The sequence below is a fragment of the Prionailurus bengalensis genome, chromosome D4, assembly GCF_016509475.1.
Source record: "Prionailurus bengalensis isolate Pbe53 chromosome D4, Fcat_Pben_1.1_paternal_pri, whole genome shotgun sequence".
Classification (NCBI taxonomy): Eukaryota; Metazoa; Chordata; class Mammalia; order Carnivora; family Felidae; genus Prionailurus; species Prionailurus bengalensis.
In genome coordinates this window covers 14,930,496-14,957,346 of record NC_057359.1, presented here as the reverse complement: position 1 = coordinate 14,957,346, position 26,851 = coordinate 14,930,496, and the positions used below count along the sequence as shown (strand labels likewise).

At 42.0% G+C, this 26,851-nt stretch overlaps 1 protein-coding gene across 1 annotated transcript in view; it reads right to left on the bottom strand.

Annotated features, from left to right (window-relative positions):
- TMC1 (transmembrane channel like 1) overlaps positions 1-26,851 on the bottom strand; it is a 168,128-nt gene that overhangs the window by 27,593 nt on the left and 113,684 nt on the right. The window contains exons 9-14 of the mRNA XM_043566852.1: positions 17,677-17,819; positions 13,316-13,460; positions 12,509-12,703; positions 9,623-9,802; positions 9,335-9,496; positions 2,143-2,271 (exon numbers count right to left, since the gene is read on the bottom strand). Of these exons, the coding sequence (XP_043422787.1) occupies positions 2,143-2,271; positions 9,335-9,496; positions 9,623-9,802; positions 12,509-12,703; positions 13,316-13,460; positions 17,677-17,819 (954 nt within the window). The remainder of the gene's footprint in view (positions 1-2,142; positions 2,272-9,334; positions 9,497-9,622; positions 9,803-12,508; positions 12,704-13,315; positions 13,461-17,676; positions 17,820-26,851) is intronic.

Sequence of the window (26,851 nt, the reverse complement as noted above, 5' to 3'; positions counted from 1 at the left end):
AATGATAGTAGGATCCACATCGAAGATCCACCAACCACCCTTCACTGTTTAAAACTTGTTTTGATATTGGGCTTCTTTCTAAAGAGCCTTCCAAAAGTAACATGGGAACAAAGTCTCTGTGACCTAAGACAGGAACTCGTCTTTTTTCCTGTACTTTGTACTAACCCAAGAGCACCGTCAGCACTCAATAAATAATAAATTACAGTCATTTAATTACAGCTTTTATGCATCCAGGTCATGTTTTATTGACTTCATATTTGAAGCAAAATTTTCTAGCACTTAAGAAGAAAGCAGTAAGGGATAAAAGGCAAGCATAAGCCAAGCAATGGCCTAAGAAAAGAATGGCAACTTTTACGTCGGCCTCAGAAGAGCTGAATCAGACAGGGAAAATAGAAATGAAACCAAGCCAGCTGAATACCTCATAGCAGGGAATGGGAAAACAATACAACAGCATCCTGGATCCATAGCATTACCTCACTGGAGTTCACCAAAGAGCATTACCTAACCACTTCTGGCCCGTCCCAGAGGCACTTTCAGTGAGGGTGGCAGAGATGACCTAATCATCAAAGGTACAATCTCAAAGTCAGAGAGCCACGCTGAGGATCCAGGCTGGTGTCTTGGAAACCGTTCTGAGTATAGGATTTGTCCGGAGACTAGAGGGCATGGGACTGAGGAGAGGGCGGCAGAAAAGGAGACCCCTCCTCCAGCAAGGGGAGAAACAGCATTGGCTCCGCAATACAAAGCCAGAACTGATCCCATGGGCACGTCCCTGGAAGCAGGCAGAATTCTGTCAATAGGCGGCGTTGCCTTGATGGTGTTAGAAAGCAGAGGTTCGACACTGAAGCAGACAGTCAACATATAATGCCTGCCATGTGACAAGCATAGTTCTAAGCCGAGAGGTCAGAGCTTCTGTTTTTACAGGGCTTTCATTCAAACTGTGAGAGATAGGTTATAAAGTTGTTTTTAAAAGGAAATGTCAGATAGTTATACATCCTATGAAGAAAATTAATCAGGGTGTTGAGACAGAGTGCCTGGTAAGCTCTGATAGATGGGAAGGTCAGAGAACAGCTCAAAGGAGATGACATAGTAGCTGAGTCCTTAATGACAAGAAGGCATCAACCGCACCAAATTCTAGGAATCTGCACCCTACAGGGAAAAACAGCTAGAGCAAATGCGAGGATCATCTTGTGTTTGAGCATAAGAGAGAATTCCCAAGTGTACTGACTTTGTAAAGCAAGAACAAAATTGGTAGAAGACGAGCTCAGAGAGAAATAAGAAACAGATCCCATAAGGTATTGAAGGCCTTGGAAAGGGATTTGGAATCCATTTTAAGTACTTATAAGCCATTGGAGGATCTAAAGCAAGTGATTACAGTCAACCCTTCAGGTCATAGTTCCCAAGATGACTGTTACACTTGCAAAAGAGGGACAGCGGTCACCTGACAAGGTGGTAGACCAAGAGTGATGTGTGCCCTGCTGCTGCCCTTGAACTTTGCGGGGGGCACCTGGGGTTTAGCGTAGAGGGTGAGCTGGGGAGGGAGTCAGAGAAACTTGCACTGTTGTTGTGGGGCAGGAAATCATCTTGCCAGAGTTCAGAGCTCAGGTTCACCACTCGCCAAAGCTCTATCAGCACCCTGGGCCTTCCTTGAAACTTCCACATCTCCCTGCTCGTGTCTCTGCTGAGCTCTCATTACCCCGCGAGCTTTATGAAATTAGCACCATATTTGCTGAATTCTTTTATCCGCCAATGCACTGCACAGTAACTGTCCAGGACTCTGTTTTGTAGAAACAAAGGAATCAACAGAATGTGCAGTTGATACACCCATCTTGCCCTGCTTCTAGAAATGTCGGCAAGCTTCAAGGGGAAGGGGCTGCCTATGGGTCCCAGATCGATTGAGTTCATCACATTCACGGAAAGGTTGAGCTCCGCTGCTTTAGCCATCCCGGGCTAATTTTACCAGAATGTCCGAAATCATGACACTCCTGTCTGAAACCCTTCTGAATCAGAACTGTATTCCCTGGTCTTCATTATTAATGTCTTACAGGTGGCCCCACCTTCTAAAGTCTTTTTCTTGCATTGTGTGTGCAAATGATAATCCACAAAGGAATAATCTGATAAGAGAAAAGTGAATATCATACTTACATATCCATATTCCAAATCCCAGCACCAACAGTAATTGCAAAACCTCACAAAACATGCCCTGAGAAAGTCCCCAACGAGGATTGTGACATAAGTGGTCAGAACATCAGAAACGGTCAGCCGCACAAATTCCTGTTGGGATATTAGCCAGATTAAAACGAGCATTTCTCCTTTCAAATGGCCCTAGTGTCAACATCAGGTTTGTTCTGCTTCTGCATAGTATTAGCTTAGAAACCACAATGAATAGTTAAAAAAAAAAAGGTCTATCTAGCAAGTGAAGACTATTTCACCCTTATTTTTTTAGTCTAAAAATAATTGTCTCGGGGCGCCTGGGTGGCGCAGTCGGTTAAGCGTCCGACTTCAGCCAGGTCACGATCTCGCGGTCCGTGAGTTCAAGCCCCGCGTCAGGCTCTGGGCTGATGGCTCAGAGCCTGGAGCCTGTTTCTGATTCTGTGTCTCCCTCTCTCTGCCCCTCCCCGTTCATGCTCTGTCTCTCTCTGTCCCAAAAATAAATAAACGTTGAAAAAAAAAATTTTTTAAAAAAATAAATAAATAAAAATAATTGTCTCAACATTCCAAAGCCACGGTATCGAAAGTCTTCTTACTGGGAAACTTTTATAGGTATGACATAAGAAATAAAACCAGGAATATATTGACCACATGTTAGTTTAAGACTTTAATCTAGCAAACAGCAATATTTATTGAGTTGAAAAGACACACTGGGAAAAGTACTGGCAGCAAATGTGATACAGGATTAGTTTGTCTAATGTGTTAAAAATGTTTATAAGTCAGGGGCACCCGGGTGGCTGAGTTAAGCATCCAAACTCCCGGTCTCTCGATCTCTGCTCAGGTCATGATCTCACAGTTTGTGGGATGGAACCCCGTGTCAGGCTTTGCACTGACAATGAGGAGCCTGCTTGGGATTCTCTCTCTCCCCGCCCCTGTCACTTGTCTGCTAGCTTTTTCTTTCTCTCAAAATAAATAAATAAACGTTTTAAAGATAAGATAAGATAAGATAAGATAAGATAAGATAAGATAAGATAATTCGTGAGAAAGAATTTCCTCATGGGGCAAAGGACCATTTGAATAGCAGTCATTAGGTGAATTTCCAGCCTCACATGTCAGAGCTATGCTTCCCGAAAATTGTGTACCACCTCCAGGATTCTTGGTATGTCCAAGTACCATACGGAATAGAATTTATCTCTTATTTCTTTTAACTTTAATATCCCTTGTTCTTAAAAGATAACTACTACTCTTTTAAACATCATCTGCCATAAGTAGTAGTTAACTACAATACGGATGGAACAAAAGCAAAAACTATGATATTAAACACTTTAAAATACGAACTTTAAAACTTAGCGTTAGTTTTCACCACCAGCAATGCCTGTGACAAGGGCCTGGAGGCCAGCAGTATATTTTGGGAAGTGTTGTGAGAGAACAGGAGTGGAGGTTGGGAAGAATGAAACAGAAGGAAGGAGAGCTTTGGCCCAAGAGCATGTTAAAATCACGTGAGTCTTACCCTGGTGGGCACCCACCTGGAAGCCTTGAAAGCCATATAGAATAAGCCTCCGAACTGTCCATGCCAGAGACAGAAGGGAGACTTATTTAACCGGCACCGTCCCCCCACTAGTCAAGGGTGGCCCCACGTGGAATGATCACCCCACCCCGTGACAGCACGGAAACTTGGAGGGTGATGCAGACGGCTGAATTGAAATGCTACCAGGTAACCGGGATGCACAGCTGTTTGGGGCAGCAAGAGCCGGAGTAAAAAGTGGACCAAGAGAGCGTGGGGTTCCTGCACGCTCTGGAAGTTTCTGTATAATCCGACGGCTGTGTAGCTCCCCATATGCTTCTGGTATTGCTTTTCGCCTCTTCTTCACTCCAGCCCCACTGGCTTTCCTTGAGAGCCTCAGTCTCCATACTTCTTCAGACCACAGGGCCTTCGCATGTGGTCCTCACTCCACTCAGTCATTCTCACTTCACTTCTTGACTCAGTTTACACACCAACTCATACACATCACTACAGCATCCCTGAGTGGGGAGAGTTTCACTCCCCTCGGTGACAGGGGCAAGCCTCTCTGTACAAAGTTCTCAGATTCCTTGCATTTCATCGTCACCCTTGTAAATTCGCAAATTTGGCAAAATTACTCAAGAACATAGTTTCACAAGGGCAAGGAACCAGCCCACCTTTATGCCCAATGTACCCCTAGTATCCAGCACGATGCCTGCTTCTCAGCGGCTGTTCGATAAATACAGAATGAATGATTGGGTGATAGTAAATTCCTGAAGTTATTTCCGGCCACAACTTTTCCCTTCCCTGTTCTGATTCTCCTTTTCATTCCCCAACCAATTTGAGTTCAGGCTCCAATGACTAGTATCAATCAGAGGTAGGCGATGAGGGATATTTTTTTGGCTTGCACTGCCAGCTCAGGAGGGCCTCCTCAGGTAAGAGAAAATTTCAGAGCGGTTTTGAAGTTCCTACATGTTCCTAAACATCCTCACCCAATAACAGAAATCCTACTGTTCCTGAGCAGCGTTCTGTCACTTAAAATACCAGAAGTGCCTGGGTGGCTCAGTCGGTTAAGTGTCCAACTCTTGATTTTGGCTCAGGTCATGATCTCACAGTTCGTGGGTTCAGCCCTGCATTGGGCTCTGCGCTGACAAGGTGGAGGCTACTTGGGATTCTCTCTCTTCCTTTCTCTGCCCCTTCTCTCTCTCTCTCTCTCTCTCTCTCTCTCTCTCTTTCTCTCTCAAAAATAAATAAATAAACATTAAAAAATGTACCAGAAGAAGATCCAAACATTATACCGAGACATAAGAATATTTATTCACCAACCATTAGAAGAAAACAATGCTTGGGGCGCCTGGGCAGCTCAGCCAGTTAAGGGTCTGACTTCGGTTCGGGTCATGATCTCCCCGGTCCGTGAGTTCCGTGAGTTCGAGCCCCGTGTTGGGCTCTGTGCTGACAGCTCAGGGCCTGGAGCCTGCTTCAGATTCTGTGTCTCCCTCTCTCTCTGCCCCACCCCTGCTTGCGATTTGTCTCTCTCTGTCTCTCAAAACTGAATAAACATTAAAAAAAAACCCAAACAATGCTTTATAAGAGAATCCCCCAAACAGTGGCTCAGCTCACCTCAGGGGCACGTCCAATCCCAGTTCTAGCGTGTTAGTCAGGATGGGAGCACACTCTCCACACAGGGGCCCCGTTGAGCACCACACCTCACACTTCACAACTTAACACTCAGTCAGTTAAAATGTCTAGGCAGCTTTGATCAGTAAACCTAAGAGTCATGAGTATATAACAGGAACACCATAGACAAGGGGCATCACAGAGGACCACAGACTCTAGAACTCTAGACGTCCCATAGTAGGACCTTGGAGTGTATGTGTTGATGTTAATTATGTTCCTAGTGACAATTCAGCACTATGGGTCAGGATGCAAACTCTACACAGACTATATGGGTTAAACGTGGGCTCCCGTCATTGACGTCGTTTAAGAGCTTGAGCAAATTATTTTACTTTTTTGGGTCCCAGTCTCCTTAACTATAAAATAGAGATAATAGAGATAATATGATTTATCTCAAAGGATAATTTCATATCCAAGGAGACAGCGCTGAGCACATCAGAGCCATTCAATAAATGCCAGACCTTGCTGTTGTTACGTTTAGCTGTTGGCTGCTTTCTCCTTCCCCAGAATGCAGACCTCAGTATATAGCTTCAAAGAGCAGTCTCCCAAGGAGGGCTTTGCTGCCTACCCATCAAATACAATTGGAAATGGGACTAAGTGGCTACATCTTGAGATTCCCTGGAGGGATAAAGGAGCCACCAAATCATCTCATATCCAAACTCAAAGAGAGGTTTGAGTCTTACATCATCCTTAAGGAAACAAAGCAGAGGGGATCCATGGAGAAGAGGAAACATCTGGAATGTTCTGACGGAACAAAGAATGAGCCTTTGGGGTGTGTCCCCAACATTACATGCAAAGTAGATGCCTCTACTATTTCCCCTGGAGTCACTATTTTTAAGTAGTTAAAAGAAATGTTTCTAGGTGCATGGATAGAGATATTGATCTCGTAAAGACCAGACTTTCCAGACTTTTCACGGTTTTTATGTTCCCTGTGTTCTCTTTGTCCCCATGGACTCTACCTCCCTCATCAATAGTCTATTCAGAACCACAACCTCATGGGCCAGCTCCTGCAGACTTTCCTTCAAGTGCTGAAGGTCCTTCTTAGAGAAAGGAAGGTGAATGAGAAGGGGGCAGTAAGGCAATATAATTAAGCATGAAGATGGGATTAAAAAAAAATTTTTTTTTGAGCAGGGGAGGGACAGAGAGAGAGGGAGACACAGAATCAGAAGCAGGCTCCAGGCTCTGAGCTGTCAGCACAGAGCCCGACGCAGGGCTTGAACTCACAAACCGTGAGATCACGACCTGAGCCGAAGTCGGTCGCTCAACCGACTGAGCCACCCAGGCGCCCCAAGATGGGATTTTTTTAAAAAAGATCGAGACAAGTAGCATGGTCCCCAGAAGAGTGAGACAAGTGACTTTTCCTTTATTTCAAGTCAGTCTGTGAGGAACTATTGCAGAATCTTCTGCATAATCAGAGACATAAGTAGCCTCCTAGATTGCATTGGCATTCCTACCTAATTAATCACTTTCTCTTCCCCAGAAGTGAGAAGCCTCAATCGTATTCTTTTTTTAATGTTTATTTACTTAATTTTGAAAGAGAGAGAGAGAGAGAGAGAGAGAGCGTGTGTCCATGCACAAGAGGTGCAAAAGCGGGGGGGGGGGGGGGGGGTGGGGAGAGAGAGAGAGAGAGAGAGAGAGAGAGAGAGAGAGAGAGAGAATCCAGAATAGGCTCCAGGCTGTCAGCGCAGAGCCCATGCTGGACTCCATCTCATGGGAACCATGAGATCATGACCTCAGCTGAAATCAACAGTCAGATGCTTAACCAACTGAGCTATGCAGGTGCCCCGCCTCAATTTTATTCTTTACAGTTTGTTCTATCAAGACTGTTAAAGGGTAAATTTCTTAGTCCACATGCCAGTCTGCGTTCTGGGATATATAAAAGAAAACATTTCCAGCTCTTTGAGTTTGTGCAAGAAACTTATTTTCCCAAGTTTTTCATTTCTTTCAACTTTAGCTGCAGAGTCAAGGAGCAGTGTCCATGTGATAAGATTTGTGTTAAGCGCCGTGACCAGACTTCGCTTCAAGACCCTTGGAATCCAGAAACCTGTGTACTGCTGTGTATTCATTTCCCATTGCTGCCATGAAAAATTAACCACAAACTTAGTGGCCTAAGAGAACACAGATTTATTTTCTTACAGTTCTGGAGGTCAGAGGTCTAAAATCAAGGTGTGGGCAGCAGGAAGGAGTCTGTTTCCCCTCCTTGTTCAGCTTCTGGAGGCTGCCTGCATTCTTGGGCTCAGAGCCCCCTCTCTCCATCATTAAAGTACATCTCTCCAAACTCTTCCATGGTCACATCTGGTTTTTCTGACTTTGACCCTTTTGTCTCCACTTGCGATTTCATCAGGTTCGTCCACATAATCCAGGATAATTTTCTTATTCCAAAGCTCATCACTTAATCACATCAGCAAAGTCCATTTTACCATGTAAGGTAATATAGTCATAAAGACTCCAGTGATTAAGACACAGACGTCTTTGAAGGTCCATGATCCCATCTACCCACACCTCGGATCACCACGCCTCTCTACTAAGTAAAGGCAACCTTCACTTCACTCCACTCCATTTCATTTCATTTCATTCCATACATAATATGTGCTATAAACATGTATGGAATGTGCATGTCTAAGAATTGAGTATTTAATAAAATGTAACTGGAAAGGGAGTTTATCTGGCCCCCTGAAACCTTAAAAATAAAATAAAATAAAATCCTTAATCATGCCAAACTTTTTGGACACAGTCTTCGAGGATGTGTGTCTAGCATCATACACATTTTTCTTAATTTTTCCCCCCACATTTGAAATCACAGTTGATTGGCTTAAGTCTGATGAGCATCTAACTGAGCATGAGGGTATCTAATGATATCCACTTTTGTTTATTTTTTTAATTAATTATTTATTTATTTTTAATGTTTTATTTATTTTTGAGACAGAGAGAGAGTGCAAGTGACGGAGGGGCAGAAAGAAAGGGAGATGCAGAATCCAAAGCAGGCTCCAGGCTCTGAGCTGTCAGCAGACCCCCACGCGGGGCTCGAACCCACGAACCACGAGATCACCACCTGAGCCAAAATCAGAGGCTAAACCGAAAGAGCCACCCAGAAGCCCCTACCCACATATGTTTAAATTATATTAGCTTTATAAGGTTAACACTAACTTTTAATTTTTCCTTTTATATTTCCAAAAATAAGTACACAGCAAAAAAGGGCTCAAATAATTCCACAAGACCATGTTACTGCTGAAACTGAACTCTGGTCCAACAGGCAGGCAGACTCATGATGACATATTTAAAAATACCTCTTCATCATCCATGAACCAAAGCCCAAAATCGGTTTATGAAATTCACATTAAAATTAAAGGCTTTTCAAAGTAAAAAATGGATCTGTCTAGAAGTAAGACATGTGCAACAGTTTATCGTTGTTGCTTTTGCTTCGTGTGGTTTCCTCTATTGGACAGAAAGCCATGTGATGCGTTACTTCTTTTCTCTGGTAAAATAACAGTAGTGTTGGACTGGGGCCATTTACATAATTATCATGAAAGCAACTCGCCTAAAATAGCATTTCCTTTAATACTTAAGGGACAAGTATCTGACAAAAGTGGACTCATTCTTGAAATGAGTATTAGTGTGTGCTCCCAAAAGAATCTTTTTTCATGGAAAACAGGTAATGATAGGTAGAGTTCCATTTAAATATTCACTTGAGCCTGTATCCAAATCTAGGTGCTTTATTATGACACAAATGGAAAATAACCATCTCCTCACACCACTTAAAAATATCCTTTCTTTGTACACAACTGTAAAAAAAGGTGTAAAAGTAGTACTTACCTCAAAAATGGCTGTGAGGACTGCATGAGCTAATAGATATGAAACTCACAACCAGCACGTGGTAAGCATTCGATAAAGCTTAAGTATTTTTTTTTTTATTAAGCAATGAAAACGATAGGCCACCCTTATGAAAAGGAATAATTGATTCTGCTCTTTTTTAAGCCATTAATTGTCATCCACTTGTGTTTGTGACATTACCTGTCCCACCATTGTTTCCCAGCAGGGTCCTCGAGGTACATCTGCAGGGTGCACGAAAAAAGGTGGCCCAGTGCTATTTCCAGAGAGCGATGCATTATAGGCCTTGATCATGTTGGCTTCCCAGAGGGTAATATTGGCCTTTACCAGCTTCTCTTCTTCAATCTTGGGAGCAAAGTGATGCACACAAAAATGGAGACAACACAGATTTCAAAGGCATTTGTAGCAATCCGGAGACAGGCAATTGTAATAACACTCTGATGCCAAGAACAATCCAGATACAAGACTCACCTTGTTGTTAATCTCATCCATCAAGGCAAGAATAAATACGTACAAGTTGCCTAAGAGTAGAGCAAAAATGCGTCCCAGTAGCCATTTCAGAGCAATTAGAGGATGGTAGTCTTCCAGTTCAGCAAATAAGTCAAACAGGGTTGGACAGAACATCCCCAGGAGGGACATGACCATGTTCATCTACAATGAGACACAATGAATCAACTAAGTTAATGGTATTTTTAAAAATATTATTGCTTTCCTCCAGAATTTTGCAAGATTTCAGCTAGGTTTCCTTTATCTTTTATAAGATTAAAGAAGATTATCTTATGCATCTTTAAATTTTGATCTTCATAAAACAACAAAGACATTATTCAGCCCCCATTCTCGAGATGTACTTGTGTATGAGCTTGTGTATGTGCCAGTAATAATAGTCTGTTTCCTGGTATAATGAGGGAAGTAATTGACATCACGCTCTATCCAAAGAACACAAATTGTTCTGCCTGAGAACTGATTCCGACATGGTCATACACTTTGCAACAAGATTTCCAAAGGAAATGGAAAATGGTCTGATTGAGGAATGAGGTCCAAATTGGAACTACTCATTTGACAATTACCAGTTTATGGGCTGGTTCAATCAGTTAGAATAAATGAGCTCCCTGAGATGGGCTCAAGACTAAATACTGAATTCTGGGGAATATATACTATTAGGAGCAAAAAAAAAAAAAAAAAGGTAATGGGTTTATCTAAGAAAACAGGATATTCAGAGAAACAAAAGGAGAACACACAACACGATGTTATCACAGCCAAGGTAGGAAAGTTGCAGAACTGGTTTATAATCCCAGTGTGTGTGTGTGTGTGTGTGTGTGTGTATGAGAAAGAGAGAGAGACAATATATGAAAAGTAGCAAATGTCTGACACCGTTACAATTGCCATATGAGGCTAAATTAAGTCAGGGAAAAGAATCCAGTGCATGTACCACTTTTTTGATGGGGAAAAAGCCTCCTTAAATGAAAAAAAGATTTCTGGTAAACCTTGGCAATGGTCTTTCCCAAATACCTGCTTCAGGACTGTCACCACTAAACATTTCCTATTTCCCACTTCTTGACTCTATGTTTTGAAAGATTGTAACTACCAGACTGTATTTATAGTATTTTTAAAAAATATTTATTTATTTTTGAGGCAGGGAGGGGCAGAGAGAGAAGAAGCCACAGAATCTGAAGCAGGCTCCAGGCTCTGAGCTGTCAGCACAGAGCCCGACAGGGGGCTCGAACTCATGAACCATGCGATCCTGACCTGGGCTGAAGTCAGACGCTTAACTGACTGAGCCACCCAGGTGCCCCACTACCAGACTGTATTTAGAAAATAATTGTCAATGTGGTTTTTCCCATTTGTATTAAGAACATTATAGGAGCATGACCATAAGGAGCATGATATCATTTCAGCCTAAAGTAAAAACTTGGTAGACCCCGTGCTACCTGTTACAAGGTCAATTTAAATCCTGTTTCAGCAAATTAATCCCCATTACTACCTTGGCTGGCCCTGAGGACTTTAGGGGTAAAATGGCTGTTAAACAGACTCTTACACAAAGTGACCCTTCTAATGAAGGTCATTGGCTATGACCTTTACTGTGGTTCATTTATACAAAAATATGATCAAATATGAACCATGGATCAAAGTGGCATGATAATTTTGCCTGTGATAGCAACTATCACAACCGTAAGAAGAAACTTTGACAGCAAGCTTAATAAATGCTTTGAGGTTCTCCTCTGTTTTAAATAAATAAAATCACTCTACCTAAAGAAGTCTGACAGTTATAGTCTCTTAAATGTATGGTCTCCAATCTCTACTGCTACCAGTTCTGAAATACCTAGAACGTTTTGGAAACTTTTATTGTAAATAGGTTATCTTATATCTTGTCCAAGTATTTCTTTCTAGGAAATATATGCTTATAAAGGCTTTCTTAATCTTTTTGGTCTCCCAGGCTTTGTAGAAGTTTTGGTGTGGGAAGTCTACACTTCCAACAGCCTAAATCTATATATGTTTTGAAAATGCCCAAGTTTCAAATGATGCTGCATCATATTCCAGAACATTTTATGAAAGGGAACAGGCCTTAGCAGCAACACATAACCAATGATTTCCTTATTCTCAACATCTAAATTTCCTTATTCTAAATGTCTGACCTCCTTCCTGTGGCCCGCTAAATGGGTAGATATCCTGAAGATAAATCACAGGCATATTTAATTCCAGGCAAAGAGCTGGCCCTCCTTATTTGAATATCTCTTGAAGGGGGAGGAAATAAGGCAAGGGGAGGAGAAGGTGGTAAATGTGAGGTTAGGCTGCTAGGGAAAACCAGAGAGAATTCCAGACTTGCCCAAGGTGCGGGAGGCAATCTGAATGTTTCCAATGAGCTAAACATAGGAACCACGGGCTCTATCATCGCTGCTTCAAAGAATTCAAGCAATAATTGGATCTTTCAGAGACAGGTGCAGAGTCAACAGAGAAAGAAACATGGAGTCATGGAAGGACGTTGGCCTTGAGATAAAGATTCCTAAATTTTAAGTCACTCTTCTCCATGGTTCTGTGACCTTGAACACATCTCCTCCTCTCCTGACACTCATTAACCGCATCTGTAAAATGTACTGGTGGGAATGTATGTGTTCTAATATCCCTCCCAACTCTAACTTTCCACAAAGTCACAAAACGCAAAACAGACAGCAGACAGTAGACAGATTTGGAAATAAGGCTGGAATAGAGTGAAAATGCGTGACAGGGCTATTTAACTGTCAGGGCAGTGTGGAGAAGACAGGCAAATGATGGCCTTATTTAATGTTCCACCATAGAAACATAACCCACACAATCTCAAATGTCAGGTTCTAAGCACATAAAAAGCATGCAGAGACGAACTTCATTCTTTTCCCACCACCCAAGGGTGTCAGGATCTTGCTGTGCAAATTCCTGGGATCGCTTCACAGCCCAAAAGATGAGGTATCCACTCCCTCCAAGTGTTAGAAACACGAAGAAGTTAGCAAGAAACCTCAGGAATCTGATCAAGTGGACGTTTTCTTCTACTTGGGCTGCTCTCTCCTCTATGATAGCTTCCTGTACCCAAGCAAAACAGAAAAAGAAAGATGTGTCCGAGTTACAAAAAAGTATCATAATCTCAGAAAATATTCTGCAAACATCAAAACATGAGAAATGAAAGTCTTTGCTCTACCTGGGATTCCACAAACCAGGTGAATATCGCCAGCAAGTGAGGACAAATGAGAGAATGAACGACGAATTCTTACAAACTCTGATTGGTCTAATGCTGAAATAACCTTCTTTCTAAATTATTTTCCAATAACGTGTTTTTAAAGCTACAAAAATAATACTTCAGAGTCATTTTAAATATTGAGCTAACCTATTCCTGTAAATAATTATGAGCATCGTCTATTATTTAAACTATCTGATTCTGATTACTAACGGTCTCCTGTTTCAAGTCAATGGCATTATTTTTATTACCAAATTTAGAGAAGAAATCGTGCCATCGTGGATCATCAGATATTTTCCAATCTCAATCAGAACAATGTCCGGATCCTGCTAGGCTGAAATAATGAGTTGCTCTTTCTTTTAATTGTCAGGATATTTCGTTCACTTTATAAACCATACAGAGTGGCTCCAGTTTTACTCTTAGAAATACAGAGGAGTGGCTCTTGAAGTTGATGTGTTTACCTTAAAGTTCATGGTGATGGAATTGAATTTGTTGTCTGCTGTTTCTGGATTGCCAATCAGGTAGTCCCAGCTGGTGAATACCTTCCAGCTGAAGTTGAAGGTGTTGTCATCACCACCCCCATCGTCCCCGATATTTTTGGTCATCCTGTAAAAACAGGGAGTTTAATCCAGCCCCCAAAATACACACAGAAAGGGAGAGGGTGGGCAGTGGTAAAATACTAGTTATAGGGAAAGTGGAGAAGCAATATCCCAAAAGCATGTATTTTCAAATGAAGTTTGCTCATATCACCAGAAAATCAGTATATTTTTAAATTTTGGTTTTGTTTTACTTTTCAAAACTGTTCATTTTCCAGGACTTTCAGGATCAAAAGACTATGAAGCATTGATGATTTTAACTATTAAGCAGGTTTTATAAAAATATATGTATTTCTCTTATTTTCCTCCACTGTTTTCATAGCATCTTATACTTGGTTCTTAATCCTCTGTGGGATAAAGATCTCTTTAGAAATCTGATGAAAATCAATGGGTCCCTCCCCCGGGGGGGGGGGGGGGGAAGGGGCAGGTGGAGGTGGGAATATGTGTAGACTCAAACTGCTCTACCCAGTTTTAACTTATTTCCAGATCCCCCTGAAGCTAGGGATGAGCTAACCTAGGGCACAGCAGCTCCTGCATGGATCCAATTCCCCCCCAGAATCTCTTCCCAAAGAACAGATGGAATGCATGAAATTTTTCCATACTATACAACTCTTGAACAAAAATCAAAATTCTTATACACACACACACACACACACACACACACACACACAATTCTTATACAACCTTAGTGCCAACTTGTTATGTATATTCTAATCTATGTATTCTAGTATATATAAATCACTGATTGGAATATATATATATATATTTTTTTCTTTGTGTGGTTTTTGTTTTGTTGTGTTTTGTTTTGTTTTTTCTTGGGGAACTTTAAATGCATTTACTTACAGTTTATTTCAGTGGTTAGAGATCTATATTCCACTCACTCCACTTCCTTTTTTCCCCTTATTACTATAAATAGCAAAATTAAAATTTCATATGATACATATTATAAAATGATCCCAGAAGGTTTTGGTTTTGTGAATGTTATAGTGATATAGAACCAAAAAGGAAAGAAACACAATGACATAAAGCTGACATGATAGGAATACAGGCATCTCTGAGGTCACCCACATTCAGCTCCCCTTCTTTTTAAAAAATTTTTTAATGTTTATTTATTTTTGAGAGAGAGACAGTGAGAGTCAGGGAGGGCAGAGAGAGAGAGAGAGAGAGCGAGGGAGACACAGAATCCAAAACAGGCTCCAGGCTGTCAGCACAGAGCCCGACCTGGGGCTCGAACCCATGAACTATGGGGATCATGATCTGAGCCGAAGTTGAACACCCAACTGACTGAACTACCCAGGCGCCCCTCAGCTCCCCTTCTTAGAGAGGTTTATACATTTTAAATGAGTTAATGTGTTATGAAAAAAAACCCTGAAAACAATTATCCTTTTCATCAGTCTATCACTTTATCCTTTGAAATTGTGTTTTGCACATTACCATATTTGTCCATTCTCAAAAACTGGGCAAAAGGTCAAGGTAGTTACTATTATTCTTTTTTCACAGATGGGGAAGCTAAGGGTTTACATTATGAAGTGATTTGCTGGACGTTATTCAGCAGTTAACCACAGAGGGAGGTCAAAGGCTTAGGTTCTCTGATGTCCCTCTGGTGCCCAAGCTAGGACTCCAAGAGATCCGTCGAATCACATAAAATGCTTTTTTGAAGGTCAAAAGGTGTTGAAATTAAAGATTCCCAATGGTTTAACCTAGAGAGAAAATTATTTGCTTGATTAATATGCCACTATCCATTTCTGTGCTGTCCCTGAGGAAAGGGAAGGGCCTCAGGTAAACATCTAAGTTTTGAATGGAGCTTCACTGGCAAAACTGTGTAGCTGAGACAGCCTTCCAGATAAGGGAGCGTGAGCTGCACCAACAAATCGGGAACACCTAGTGTGCGGGAATCGACAAGAAAGGGAGTGGGATGCTGAAAGGAGTAAGGAAAGATCCCAAAGACAAACTGCTTATAGCATATTTTTGTTGAGAGGCAACCCAGATATCTATAAAACGTTCCACGGACAGCTCTATCCCTTGCCCGTAGAGGGAAAAAGTGTACATACCTATGAAAAGTCTTCCCTTTTCAAGAAAGCTATAGTTTTGAACTACTGTTTCTATGAGAAGCAACCTTAACCTATCATTGGCTTTTCTGAGAGGTTGTATCTTTTTTTTTTTTTTGAGAGAGAGAGGGAGGGAGGGCACGAGTGAGGGGCAGAGAGAGAGAGAAAGAGAGAGAGAAAGAGACAGAGAGAGAAACCCAGGAAGGACAGAGAGAGAAGCAGGGTTCACCTGAAGTGGGGCTCAAGCTCATCCAATGTGGGACTTGAACTCACAAGCCATGAGACCATGACCTGAGCCAAAGTCAAATGTTTAATGACTGAACGCCCCAGGTGCCCCTTTGTGAGGCACCCCCTTTGTGAGAGGTTGTAGTAAGTAACTGTTGCTGTAATGCCTTTGTCCAGGGTTTTATACTGGACTTCCTGCATTGGACAAGTTTATATCTCTGTTTACATGCTGAGGTTACTTGGTCATTTTGTGGATGTATATAAAGGTTTTTACTAAATCAAATAAATGCTTCCCTAAATCCTAAACCAACAGGGTCACTACAATGTAGCCTCTGCTAAAATGAAAAGTCAGGAAAGGAAAGGGGATTGAAAGGCAGGTAGGAAGCAACTCTCTAGAAGCTCACAGGATAAGCCCATTACAGATGGGGGGGTGGGGAATTATAGTAAGCACTATACTATACTAAATAGCATGGATTACATTCTTGAGAAAGAAGAAATTGAGGCAAATATTTGACTGCAAAGGATAACATATATATTATATCCATAGATATAATATATATGTTAACTGTATATTGGCCACAACCTCTGTTTGTTCCTTAGTTTACAGACTGTTACTTCAACTGAGCATCACGAGAGCAAGAACTTTATTTTGCTCACCATTAAATCCTCAGGCACTGAGTAGCTCCCTCTACCCAGATTGCCCGTAACAATTGCTCAATTTTTAAATAACTGAATAAATACATGAATTGTGATTTGGGAAATCAAGTTAGCAATTGACTGAAGGACCAACATAGAAACAATACTCCTGAGATCTCTGGAATGTAACTGACGCCCCTGATTTTAATTTTTCCAAATCAGAATGTTTAAAAGACCAGAAATAGCATAGATTTTGGAATGTGGTAATACTTTATTAGGTAGACAGACACCTTACACTTAGGATCTCTGATTGCATTTGGACAGGTAGATCAATATTTGGAAGTGAGGTCTACATTAAGGCTTTCTTCAAGTCCTCTCAGGACTTGAAAACTAAATAGGAATGGTGTTCTCCAGTGGAACCAGTAAGTTTGACAGACAAGGCACAAAGCGTGTCACGGACCGTTCCAGAGAGCTCCTGCACCGGGTGACATGGACCCTCAGGCAGAGGTCCTTTCCTGCAATGAAACAAAAGGCCAGTTCACCTTGTTCATGGTCAAATAAAAGGGCCGGGACATTAATTGAGATGTCTTGAGACTTCTAAGCTAGCTCAGAGAATTAGTCGGAGGGTTACATAGACGGCTCAAAGCCCCAGATGGCTGTAGTCGGTTTCTGCAATGTCTTTGAACAGGGTGTAACACATATATTGCAGGCAGGGGGGGAAATGAATGGCATCATTATCACTTCTCCAATGAAAGTCTTCTCCATGCTCTAATAAATGTTCTTCCAAGATAAACCATGATTCTGCAGTTCATCATGATGGTCGCATTGGGCCCCTTTGTTTTTGCTGTCTTACACAACTGATTTTTTTTTGGTTGAATGACTATTGTGTTTTTGTTTTGTTTTGTTTTGTTTTGTTTAATGAACAGAGAACGATTTCTGCCTATTGAGCTGATTCTGCAACGTGCAAACTTCTCTGCACACAAAAACAGGGGCCAGCAGCTGTTTCCCTGTCTTGCTTGCAACGTTGATCCATACCTTGAAATCCAAAGAGGCAATCTCTTCAAAAGATGCTTAAACGCAGGGTAGGTGTGCAACCCCGTGAGGTGATCCAAAGGCCTGTACTTGAGTTCACCCCTTTTGTTCTGGGGATGTCATAGTCTAACAGTAGCGTCGATATTAAAACTACATTTTATCTCTTACCGACTCAATATCCTCTAGGTATAAAACAGAATAAGAATTATATCCAATTCTGAAATTAATTCTTCCCTTTGATTCTAGACATCATTGCTTGCTTCACAAGAGACCAATAAAACTTACGCTTTAAGGACAACCAGAAAGCTGTATCCAATGCTCATGATCCCCACCAGAAAATAGGAGAGCGGCAGCCTGAAATTCATCCATCCAATTGTTCGTTTATTGTCATAATAGCCATAAAAGAGGATGGAATATTGCGCCAAGCCCTAAAATCCAACAACAAAGCCACTTAGCAGATGTTATGAAGAACAACTCAAAGAAAAAAAGATCGACTTTTAAGAGAAACAGCAAAATGGCATGAATTTTCCAACTTGGGAGTTGAGCCCTATTGTTTTTGCCTCGTAGAGCAAATGTCTCCACTGCCACGTTGATTGGCAAGGCTCTTGATTTACTCGAGGTTCAGGGACTTCTAAACAGGCCAAATTTTTAACCGAATACAGGCTTGCTCAGCTGTGGAGCCATTACTGTGAAATGCCCATTGATTGAAACATCAAAACACACTTCATGGTGTCATTAGATTTCCAACGTGAGGAGCCTGCTGCACATTTGGGGAGGATCTGAGATGTGCTTCCTCAAAGTGTGGTGGCAGGTGTCCACTTCCAGTCACCTGAGCCACAGTTAGATTGCTTCTTCTTGAACTACAGAGGCGGTGAGTGGCTCAGCTCACACTGAGAAAACCTGTAGAGCAGGTGAGATGTCATGGGAACCGATCTGCATAGCCTTGTACGCATCAAGACCATGAGAGCATTCTTCCATAGCAAGCATGTTCAGTCACGCCAAGCCATGCTCTCTCCTTACGATTATCTGCCAGATAATTGGTATCGCCATCTCCCAAGGCTACCTGAGTGACCCTCTTTCTACTCAGAACATTGGCATATTCTGATGCTCTTTCTTTTATCATGGTGTTCATCTTTCTCTCCTCGAATTCACTGTGTTTTTCACTCCCAGCTTTGAAGCGTGTTTCTGTATCACTGCATATACACTTCCCCAGCTTCCTTCTAACTTCTGTGGCAAGAAGTTAAAATTACTATGTTTTGTGAAGTGAGACAGTAATCACTTGCCAGAGGCTTCCTCTGGAGATCAAGTGAGTCACCCTTGAACCTTGGAAAGTCCAACTGGCTACCTTTAACATCATTTATCCGCAGCCAGGGACTTGAAAGCCCATTACTGAAGAAGACAGGAGAAGTGGGGAACAAGGGTGGAAGAGGAGGAGGAGGAAATACCCTGGATGCCAATTCCCAGAGGAAGATTGAAGAGAAGCCATTTAGAAAATTGCCTTAAACGAAGATCGTGCCTGGCTCAAAACAGAGGCCAAAAAAGATCTGGAATAATGATTGCTTTCAAAATTTGCAGCAAGTCTATGTCCCAATACTGTGTAAGAATTAGCAGGGAAAAAAAAATAGGAAAAAATAAAAATAGGAAAAAAATAGCCAAAAAATCTCAGAGGAGCTCATGAGTTTCCAAGAGGGTCAGCATGGAATGAGAGAGACGTAGGTAAAAACTGAAGGACTTCCCTGCACCACCCCTGCCTGTTGTCTGCATTTTTTCAGCTCAAGAAAAAAGAAATCTGACCCAAAAGAAAATCTGGGACTAAAGAACTAGTAGAAACCTAGGGGAGCCTGGGTGGCTCCGTCAGTTAAGCATCCAACTGTGGCTCAGGTCGTGATCTCATGGTTCATGAGTTCAAGCCCTGCATCGGGCTCTATGTTGACACTCGGAACCTGGAGCTTGCTTCGGATTCTGTGTCTCCCTCTCTGCTCTGCCCCCACTCGCGCTGTGTCTCTCTCTCTCAAAAATAAATAAACATTAAAAAAAAATTGTTTGAATAATAATAATAAAAAAAAAAAGAACCAGTAGAAACCTCAAATTGAGGAAGCAAATGGGCTAATCTCTGCCCAAGATAAGAAACCACATAGAGAGGGACTGATCAACTGCCCAAGACCCAGAAATAAGGCCAGGAAAATAATCACTGGCAGGATCTCTGCACCTAGTTCAATGATATCTTTTTGTTTCATACCCCTCTAGTTCAGGGCTCTGCTTCCTCTCAACTATTTGATTTTTAACTTTATTCACTTATTTTGGGAGAGAGAACATGAGCAGGGAAGGGGCAGAGAGAGAGGGAGACAGAGAATCCAAGCAGGCTCTGTGCTGTCAGCACAGAGCTCAGTATCAGGGGCTCAGTATCAGGAATTGTGAGATCACGACCTGAGCCAAAATCAAGAGTTGGATGCTTAGCTGACTGAGTCCCCCGGGCACCCCCAGTCAATAACTTTTGCTGAGCATTTAGTATTTGCCAAACACATTTCCTCATCTCACAGAATGCTCGAAAGAACCCTCTGGCGTTGTTATGGTTAGGGCCAATGGTTTTCCTCCACTCTTGGTGTTGCCTTCCATGTGGGGAAGATCCGTAAATGTAACACTCCCAGATCCCCCTTACTTCCTTCTCCTCCCCGGGAGAGGAGAAACCAGTCTGATAACAAAGCATAGGTGAAGAAATGGGGATGATGCATTCCACCTCTCTTTCCCATCCAGAGACAGCACACGTGGTGCTCTACCCCGGGAGGGGGCGTCCTGTTGTGCTCTGGAGCTGCTGGGCAGAAAGTTCTGGCTATGAAGTGCACTTGCCCATAAAGAGATGCCACCATCTTTAAAATCAGCCTTAGCAATAATAAAGCTGGCATGTTGACCTCCACCCATCTAAGGCTTTGTCTTATTTCTGGTTATCTCACAACCTGGTTGAAGAAGGTAGGGGGTGTTATTTACCATGACTCTCCCACCCAGCAAAGACTCAATAACTCTATTGCTACTTTGGGGACGAAGAAACTGAGCTTTATTTTTTTTAATGTTTATTTATTTTTGAGAGACAGAGTGTGAGTGGGGGAGGGGCAGAGAGAAGGGGGGAGGGACGGAGGATCTGAAGCGGGCTCCGCACTGGTAGCAGCGAGCCTGATGTGGGTCTCAAAATCAGAAACCATGAGACCTTGACTTGAGCCAAAGTTGGACACTCAACTGACTGAGCCACCCAGGTGCCCCAAGAAACTGAGCTACAAAGAGGTGAAGTAGCTTGTGCGCACTTACATAACCAGTAAGTGACCGTCTGAACTTGAACTGGGTCTGATTCAAATCCATACACTTAATGACTGCTTTGCTGTACCGCTTCTCCCACACATCGCTTTCCACCCCTTGTGTCACGCTAGGGCCATATCTTTCCAGCAATGCAAAGAAACAAGAAACCCTACCAACTTAGCCGGGCCTTTTGACCTACACCCTTGGATGGATCCATGTTGGTGCCAGGACCTCTGGAGAAGGACCTGAACACCCTTTCTGAAGATTTCAAAGGGCCTCATCTTCACGTCCTTAACCATCACAACCTGACATCTTTTTCTAGTTCATAATGACAGTACTGGGATTAAAAAACACCTCCAAAACAACATGAAAGGAGAAAGTGGATACATAACAAACATCTGGTGAGCCTGTTAGGTTAGCACAATAGCTACTGGGGCAGCTGGCTCCTCTGGTGTATGTACCATTCAATGGCTGGCACTTCATACATATTAGATGGCAAGCAAAAGGCATAAGGTTTGTAGCTGTTTTTTTTTTTTTTTCCTTCTTTGGAATCCTGATTATTTCACAAAGGTTTCTTCCATTTGCCTATCACTACCTAAGCAGCCAAGCATGTAAATGAAAGAGGCACTATTGAAGAACACAATTTTAAAAAGCTTTTTCCAAGTCATCTTAGTGGCATATTGAAGGGTGACTTTAAACAACCCTCCCCTTCCACCCCGTGGGCCCCCCACACTCCACACATCTTTCCTTTTCCCTTCAAACTCCAACGGCAGACATCTGGAAGTGACTAAAATAGCAACGACTCCTAGCCTAGCCAAAGTTCTATTCAGTTTCCATGTCAGCGCGCATGGCTTTCCCTGTGGGAGCACTCTCCCACCCCAAAATCTGTGACAGAGAAGCCACAGTCAGAGCCAAGTTTCAAATGAGGACGAACCATTCCCGTCCAACTCTGGGTTCTATGCTTGCACATCGTCTATTAAGCTTCTAATTTCTGTTTGAATGCTGCAGCTGGTCTAGGAATCAACTCATGTATTTGTTTATCTAACTAACTCTGAGAATTTACTATTTCCCCAATACTATACATTGATGGAGTAACCTATCCCTAAAGGGGATGGCGGATGCCCCCAACAACATTCTGCATGCAAAATATCCCCTTCGTAAGGATCTGTCACCTGAAATTACATTAGAGCTCCACCCCTTTGGCGTTTCTCATGACTACAAATAAATACCCACTGGGAAACATGACATTCCATCCCTGGGATGGGAAATGAATTTCATTGGCTTTAGCAACTCTTTATAGTTGGTAGTAACCGTCAGACCACTATTTTGTAAAAACAAACAAACAAACAAACAAACAAACCAAAAAACCAAAAAAAAAAAAACCAGAAAGAAGAAAAAAGAAAAGAAAAAGAAAAAAAATTCTTAAAGTCAAAACTAGTGGAAGGGAAGATATGATTTCTGACCATGCCTGCTGAAGACATGTGAAGGGAGAGTGGCACCAGGTGTGTGTGTGTGCGGGGCGGGGGGCAACTCTGTTGCCACTTATCCTCCCCATTTCAGAGCCTAGTTCATTCCTATTATTTCTTTAAAACCTTTTTAAACAACCTCTGTAAAGCCTTTACTGACCTCTAGACCAGAGCAACTTGTTATGGGGAAAATGGTCATTTCCTCCAGGTGCACAGAGCTTTGCTAGATGAAATACTTGCCAGGGCCCCCACCCCCTCTACTCACTTTGTCCCAGGGGAGGTGTTGTCACTTCCCCAATCGATACTTTTGGAATGAATTAGCTGTACTTGCTTGGCCCAAATATAACTTTATTCCAGTAGGAAATAAGCTTTCCCGGGGTAAGATGCATTTGGAGTCCCATATTAGCAAGACCATTTGGCTAAGAGTCCCAGATTAGCCCTCCAACTTGGTCCCTATTAGTAATGAATGTGAAATTTTGGTGCCCATCTGCCTCCCCTCTCAGACAAATCATTCAGAACTCAGAGGAAAAATAGAGTTTTTGCTTTCTGGGGCTTCGCAAGTCTCCAGTAAACTGAACTCCAGTGAAATGTAACACAGAATCCTCCCTCCATTATGCCTCCCTGTGCCTAGGACATGTGTCTGTTGGCTTGAGGTTGTCTCAGTGTATGACAATTGTTTGCACATCCAATTAAACCAAAAGATCCCCGTGGGCAGGGAAAATATATTAGTTATCTATGTATTTCCAGCATCTCACATTCAACTTATGTTTGTGGAATGACCGATTGAATAGAAAAATTGCTTCCGGTGGTCATTAACAGTCCTCAGTGAGATGAAGCTGTTCCAAATTATCATCTAAACTACCTTTTTCCATTTTTATTCTCTCTACTACCCATTTTAATAAAATAGAGTCAATCATTCAAGACAGTAGCATGATGATAACAATGAATCAAAACACCAAGAAAGTGTCTGAGAGACACTCACATTGGCAAAACTCCTTAATTTTATCTACTAATTGTCTAAAACTCTTGTAAAATAAGAAATTCTATTTCTTATAAAATGCTATATAATGAGCTTCTACATATATTTTCATCCCAAATGAGAAAAATGGTCTTTTGTTTCACAAGATGGAGATTAAAAGCATTATATTATGGGGTTTTATTGTTCAGTTGACTTCCAGTCTTCTAAATCTGCTTACTAATTCTTTCAAGTAATGAAAAATGAAGCATCATAAATTCATATATGAAGAGAGATATGTCTGATTGTATAGACACAGCCTATAGTGGGAATTACCTTATTATTATCTATTTTTTAAGCTTATTTATTTATTTTGGGGGGAGGGGAAGGGCAGAAAGAGAAGAAGAGAGAGAGAGAGAGAGAGAGAGAGAGAGAGAGAGAGAGAGAGAATCCCAAGCAGGGTGCATGCTGTCAGCACAGAGCCCGATGCAGGGCCTGAACTCACAAACCATGAGATCATAACTTGAGCCAAAATCAGGAGTCTGATGCTTAACTGACTGAGCCACCCAGACACCTCACTATTATCTATTTTAAAAGAAGTTATGAACAAATGAAAATACAAAAATAAAAGTAGAGAAAATAAGAAACTACTTGAAAAAAAATGAAGTTTAGAAAATTTCAATCTTATATGAGCAGCATATATTTTATTTCAAGCATTTAAGATCAATGGATGTAGGGGCACTTGGATGGCTCAGCCCAGCTCTTGATTTCGGCTCAGGTCATGATCTCATGGTTTGTGAATTCAGGCCCACATTGGGCTCTCTGCTGACAGTGCAGAGCCTGCTTGGGATTCTCTCTCTTTCTCTCTCTCTCTCTGCCCCTCCAAACTCTCTCTCTCTCTCTCTCAAAACTAAATAAATTTAAAAACTGAACAAAACAAAATCAATGAATGTAATTAATTTAAAGTACAATTCATAAGCGAATAATATTTATTGGAGATACATGATGCTGGAACATAGGATGGAGTTTTTACTGAATTGTTTTCAAATGTGACTTTAAGTAATCTATTTTCACAGCAGACGTATCAGACTCAAAATGTGATGCCATTCGGTTGTGTTATGGAATATAATTTAATGGATTGTGAAGTTCTAATCTGGCTCAATGGCTCAGCCTTTAATCTATTAGGTTGACAGCCAATATTCAGAGGTCAACAAATTCCTATCAGGCAAACTGAGATCTTGCAAACAATCTTAGTCTCTCACTTACTGATATTTATCGACACATGATATGCTCACATATCGTTAGACTCTTCTTGGTCTCCTCACATTCAATTTCCTCCTCTCTGATCTGTTCACCTTTTTAAGTTTCAAGTTTGATAATGCCACTACTCATCCACCACTCCCTAAAACTACTTTCAACTGCTCTGAGAAAAACACAATATCATGACCTAGATTCTAAAGAGTTCCACACATCTTGATACCCCTTCTATCTCTGTAAGGCCAACCCCCCCACCCCGATGCCCTTTCACAGTCTAGTTTCACTAACCTCCAGTCAGTCTCTTGAGTGAGGCAATCTTCTCCCACCATAGGTCCTTTGACTTGCTGTCCTCATTTTCTAAAATGCCTCTCTGCTCTCTCAAACTGGGAGCTCGTACTGACTCTTCAGAGCCCAATTCAAGGGTTTCTTTCTCAGAAAAATTCTGCCATCCTCTACTTCCCTCTCTTAGGCTGTGAACTAGGTCAGGATCCCTGCTGCATGTTCGCTTAATACTGTTTACCTTTCTTACTTGGCACAGTTGCATTTATTTTTGTGATTACCTCACTACTCGACTAGACTTTAAGTTTCCAAGGGCAGAGACCTTGTTGGGTTTTGCTCACCTTTGCTTAGCACCTGGCACATTATCTGGCATCTGGCAAATACTAAATAAATGTTCACTAAATTAATGAAAAGAAGACTTGTTCTGGGACCACATCCAAAGAACAGATGCTGTTTTCATGTTGTAAGTATGACATCAGGATCATAAGCATCCCAAATTTTTGCAAAAAGAAAGGTCAGCTTTGGTTTGGCCAGGTGCAACTTGAGATGTTGAAAACTGGAAGTTGTTGTTGAATTAAAGAAAACATTGATAGAAGTGAAGACCCGAAGGAATCAGTTTTCCAAGTCTACAGAACAAAAGGATCCCAAGAAAGCCAAAAGCAGACCCTGGGATCTCTTCTACTGCAAGCTATAAATGTGTATCAACAAGTCCAGGAGTAGCAGATTAAGAGGCCTATGAAGCAAGAGGAACTATGAGTGAGAGCAGAATTTGACATGGCTTTTCTGTTAATGGAACCTACTGAGCCTATTGAGAGGGACCTGGGCTGGACACTGAGGAAATGAAGCAAATATGGCGGCCAGGGATGGACAACCTTTGGATGCTGCCAACCCCGGCATCCCTTGGCTAAGCTGCACCCACCCTGTTCAGTGAAGTCTTCTAAGGAGTCTCACTATGGGTACAGAGGAGAGGATCCTGGCCCCTTCCATTCTTAAGATTTCCATTTCAGGGGAGAACTATCCTCTGTCTTGATGAGCATGGTAATCTACAAACCTAGTTTTGTCCCAAGAGGCTTAGCAGTCTGCCTCGGGGTCCTACTTTTGCCCTCGGTGAGGGCACTAGATGTTTATCATCTAGGGGTCTGGTCTTTGCTGAGCCAGCTCTGGGTGAGGCTGAGACAAGGGCTGAAGCAAAGAGGTTATATTGGTGTACTTGAAGCTTGTTGCAACTAAGTAAGAGCAGCAGGAGAAACAACAACAACACTTCTGACCTAAAGTAGAGGAACCAAGTCACACATTCAAGCCCACAGACCCTGACAGCAGCCATGCAGGTGTGCTACTCAGAGAGCCTTTGGGAGATGGCCTCCAGATGCCACCACTTTGAATCAACCAGAATGTAATATCGCGTGCTCGTCCTGAGACTACATCCTCCCAGGTGGCCTCCAGCCCATGACCGAGAATAGTGAGAAATAGTAGAGCCAGTGATATGGGGTTCCTCCAATGGACAGACTTTGCTTGGAGATTCACCATTAGCCTCGTCAAGACTTTTTTCCCAGAGCTGTACTGCAATCTTGAGATTCTTCCTACTCAGTGTCCCCTCCCTCTCTCCCTTCTCAAGAGTCAGGCTGGCTTTGCCATCTGGACACTTTCCCCACCTACTCATGCTTCCTCTCTCCTTTCTTGTTTGTAGGTATTCCCACCCTGCCTCCAGGTATCTCCTGCATCTAATATTGTTTTTGTGTGTGTTTCTTGGGAAGCCAAAAATGACTTGCTCCTTCAAAAGGGCTCCCTAAAAAAACCCTTGTGCACTGTTTGTGGGAATGTAACTTGGTGCAGCCACTATGGAAACCAGTATGGAGGTTCCTCAAGAAATTAAAAATAGAAATGCCATATGATCCAGTAATCTACTGCTTGGGATTTATCTGAAGAAAATGAAAACGCTAACTTGAAAAGACAAAAGACACCTGCACCTCCATGTCACCGCAGCATTATTTACAATAGCCAAGACACGGAAACAACCTGTGTGTCTGTCAGGAATGGAGGAGTGGATAAAGAAGATGTGGTGTGTATATATACAGACATATACATGCTGGCATATATTATTCAGCCATAAAAATGAGGAAATCTTGCCATCTGCAACAACATGGATAGACGTTGGGCATTATGCTAAGTGAAATACATCAGATGGAAAAAGACAAAGAACATCGAATCTCACTTG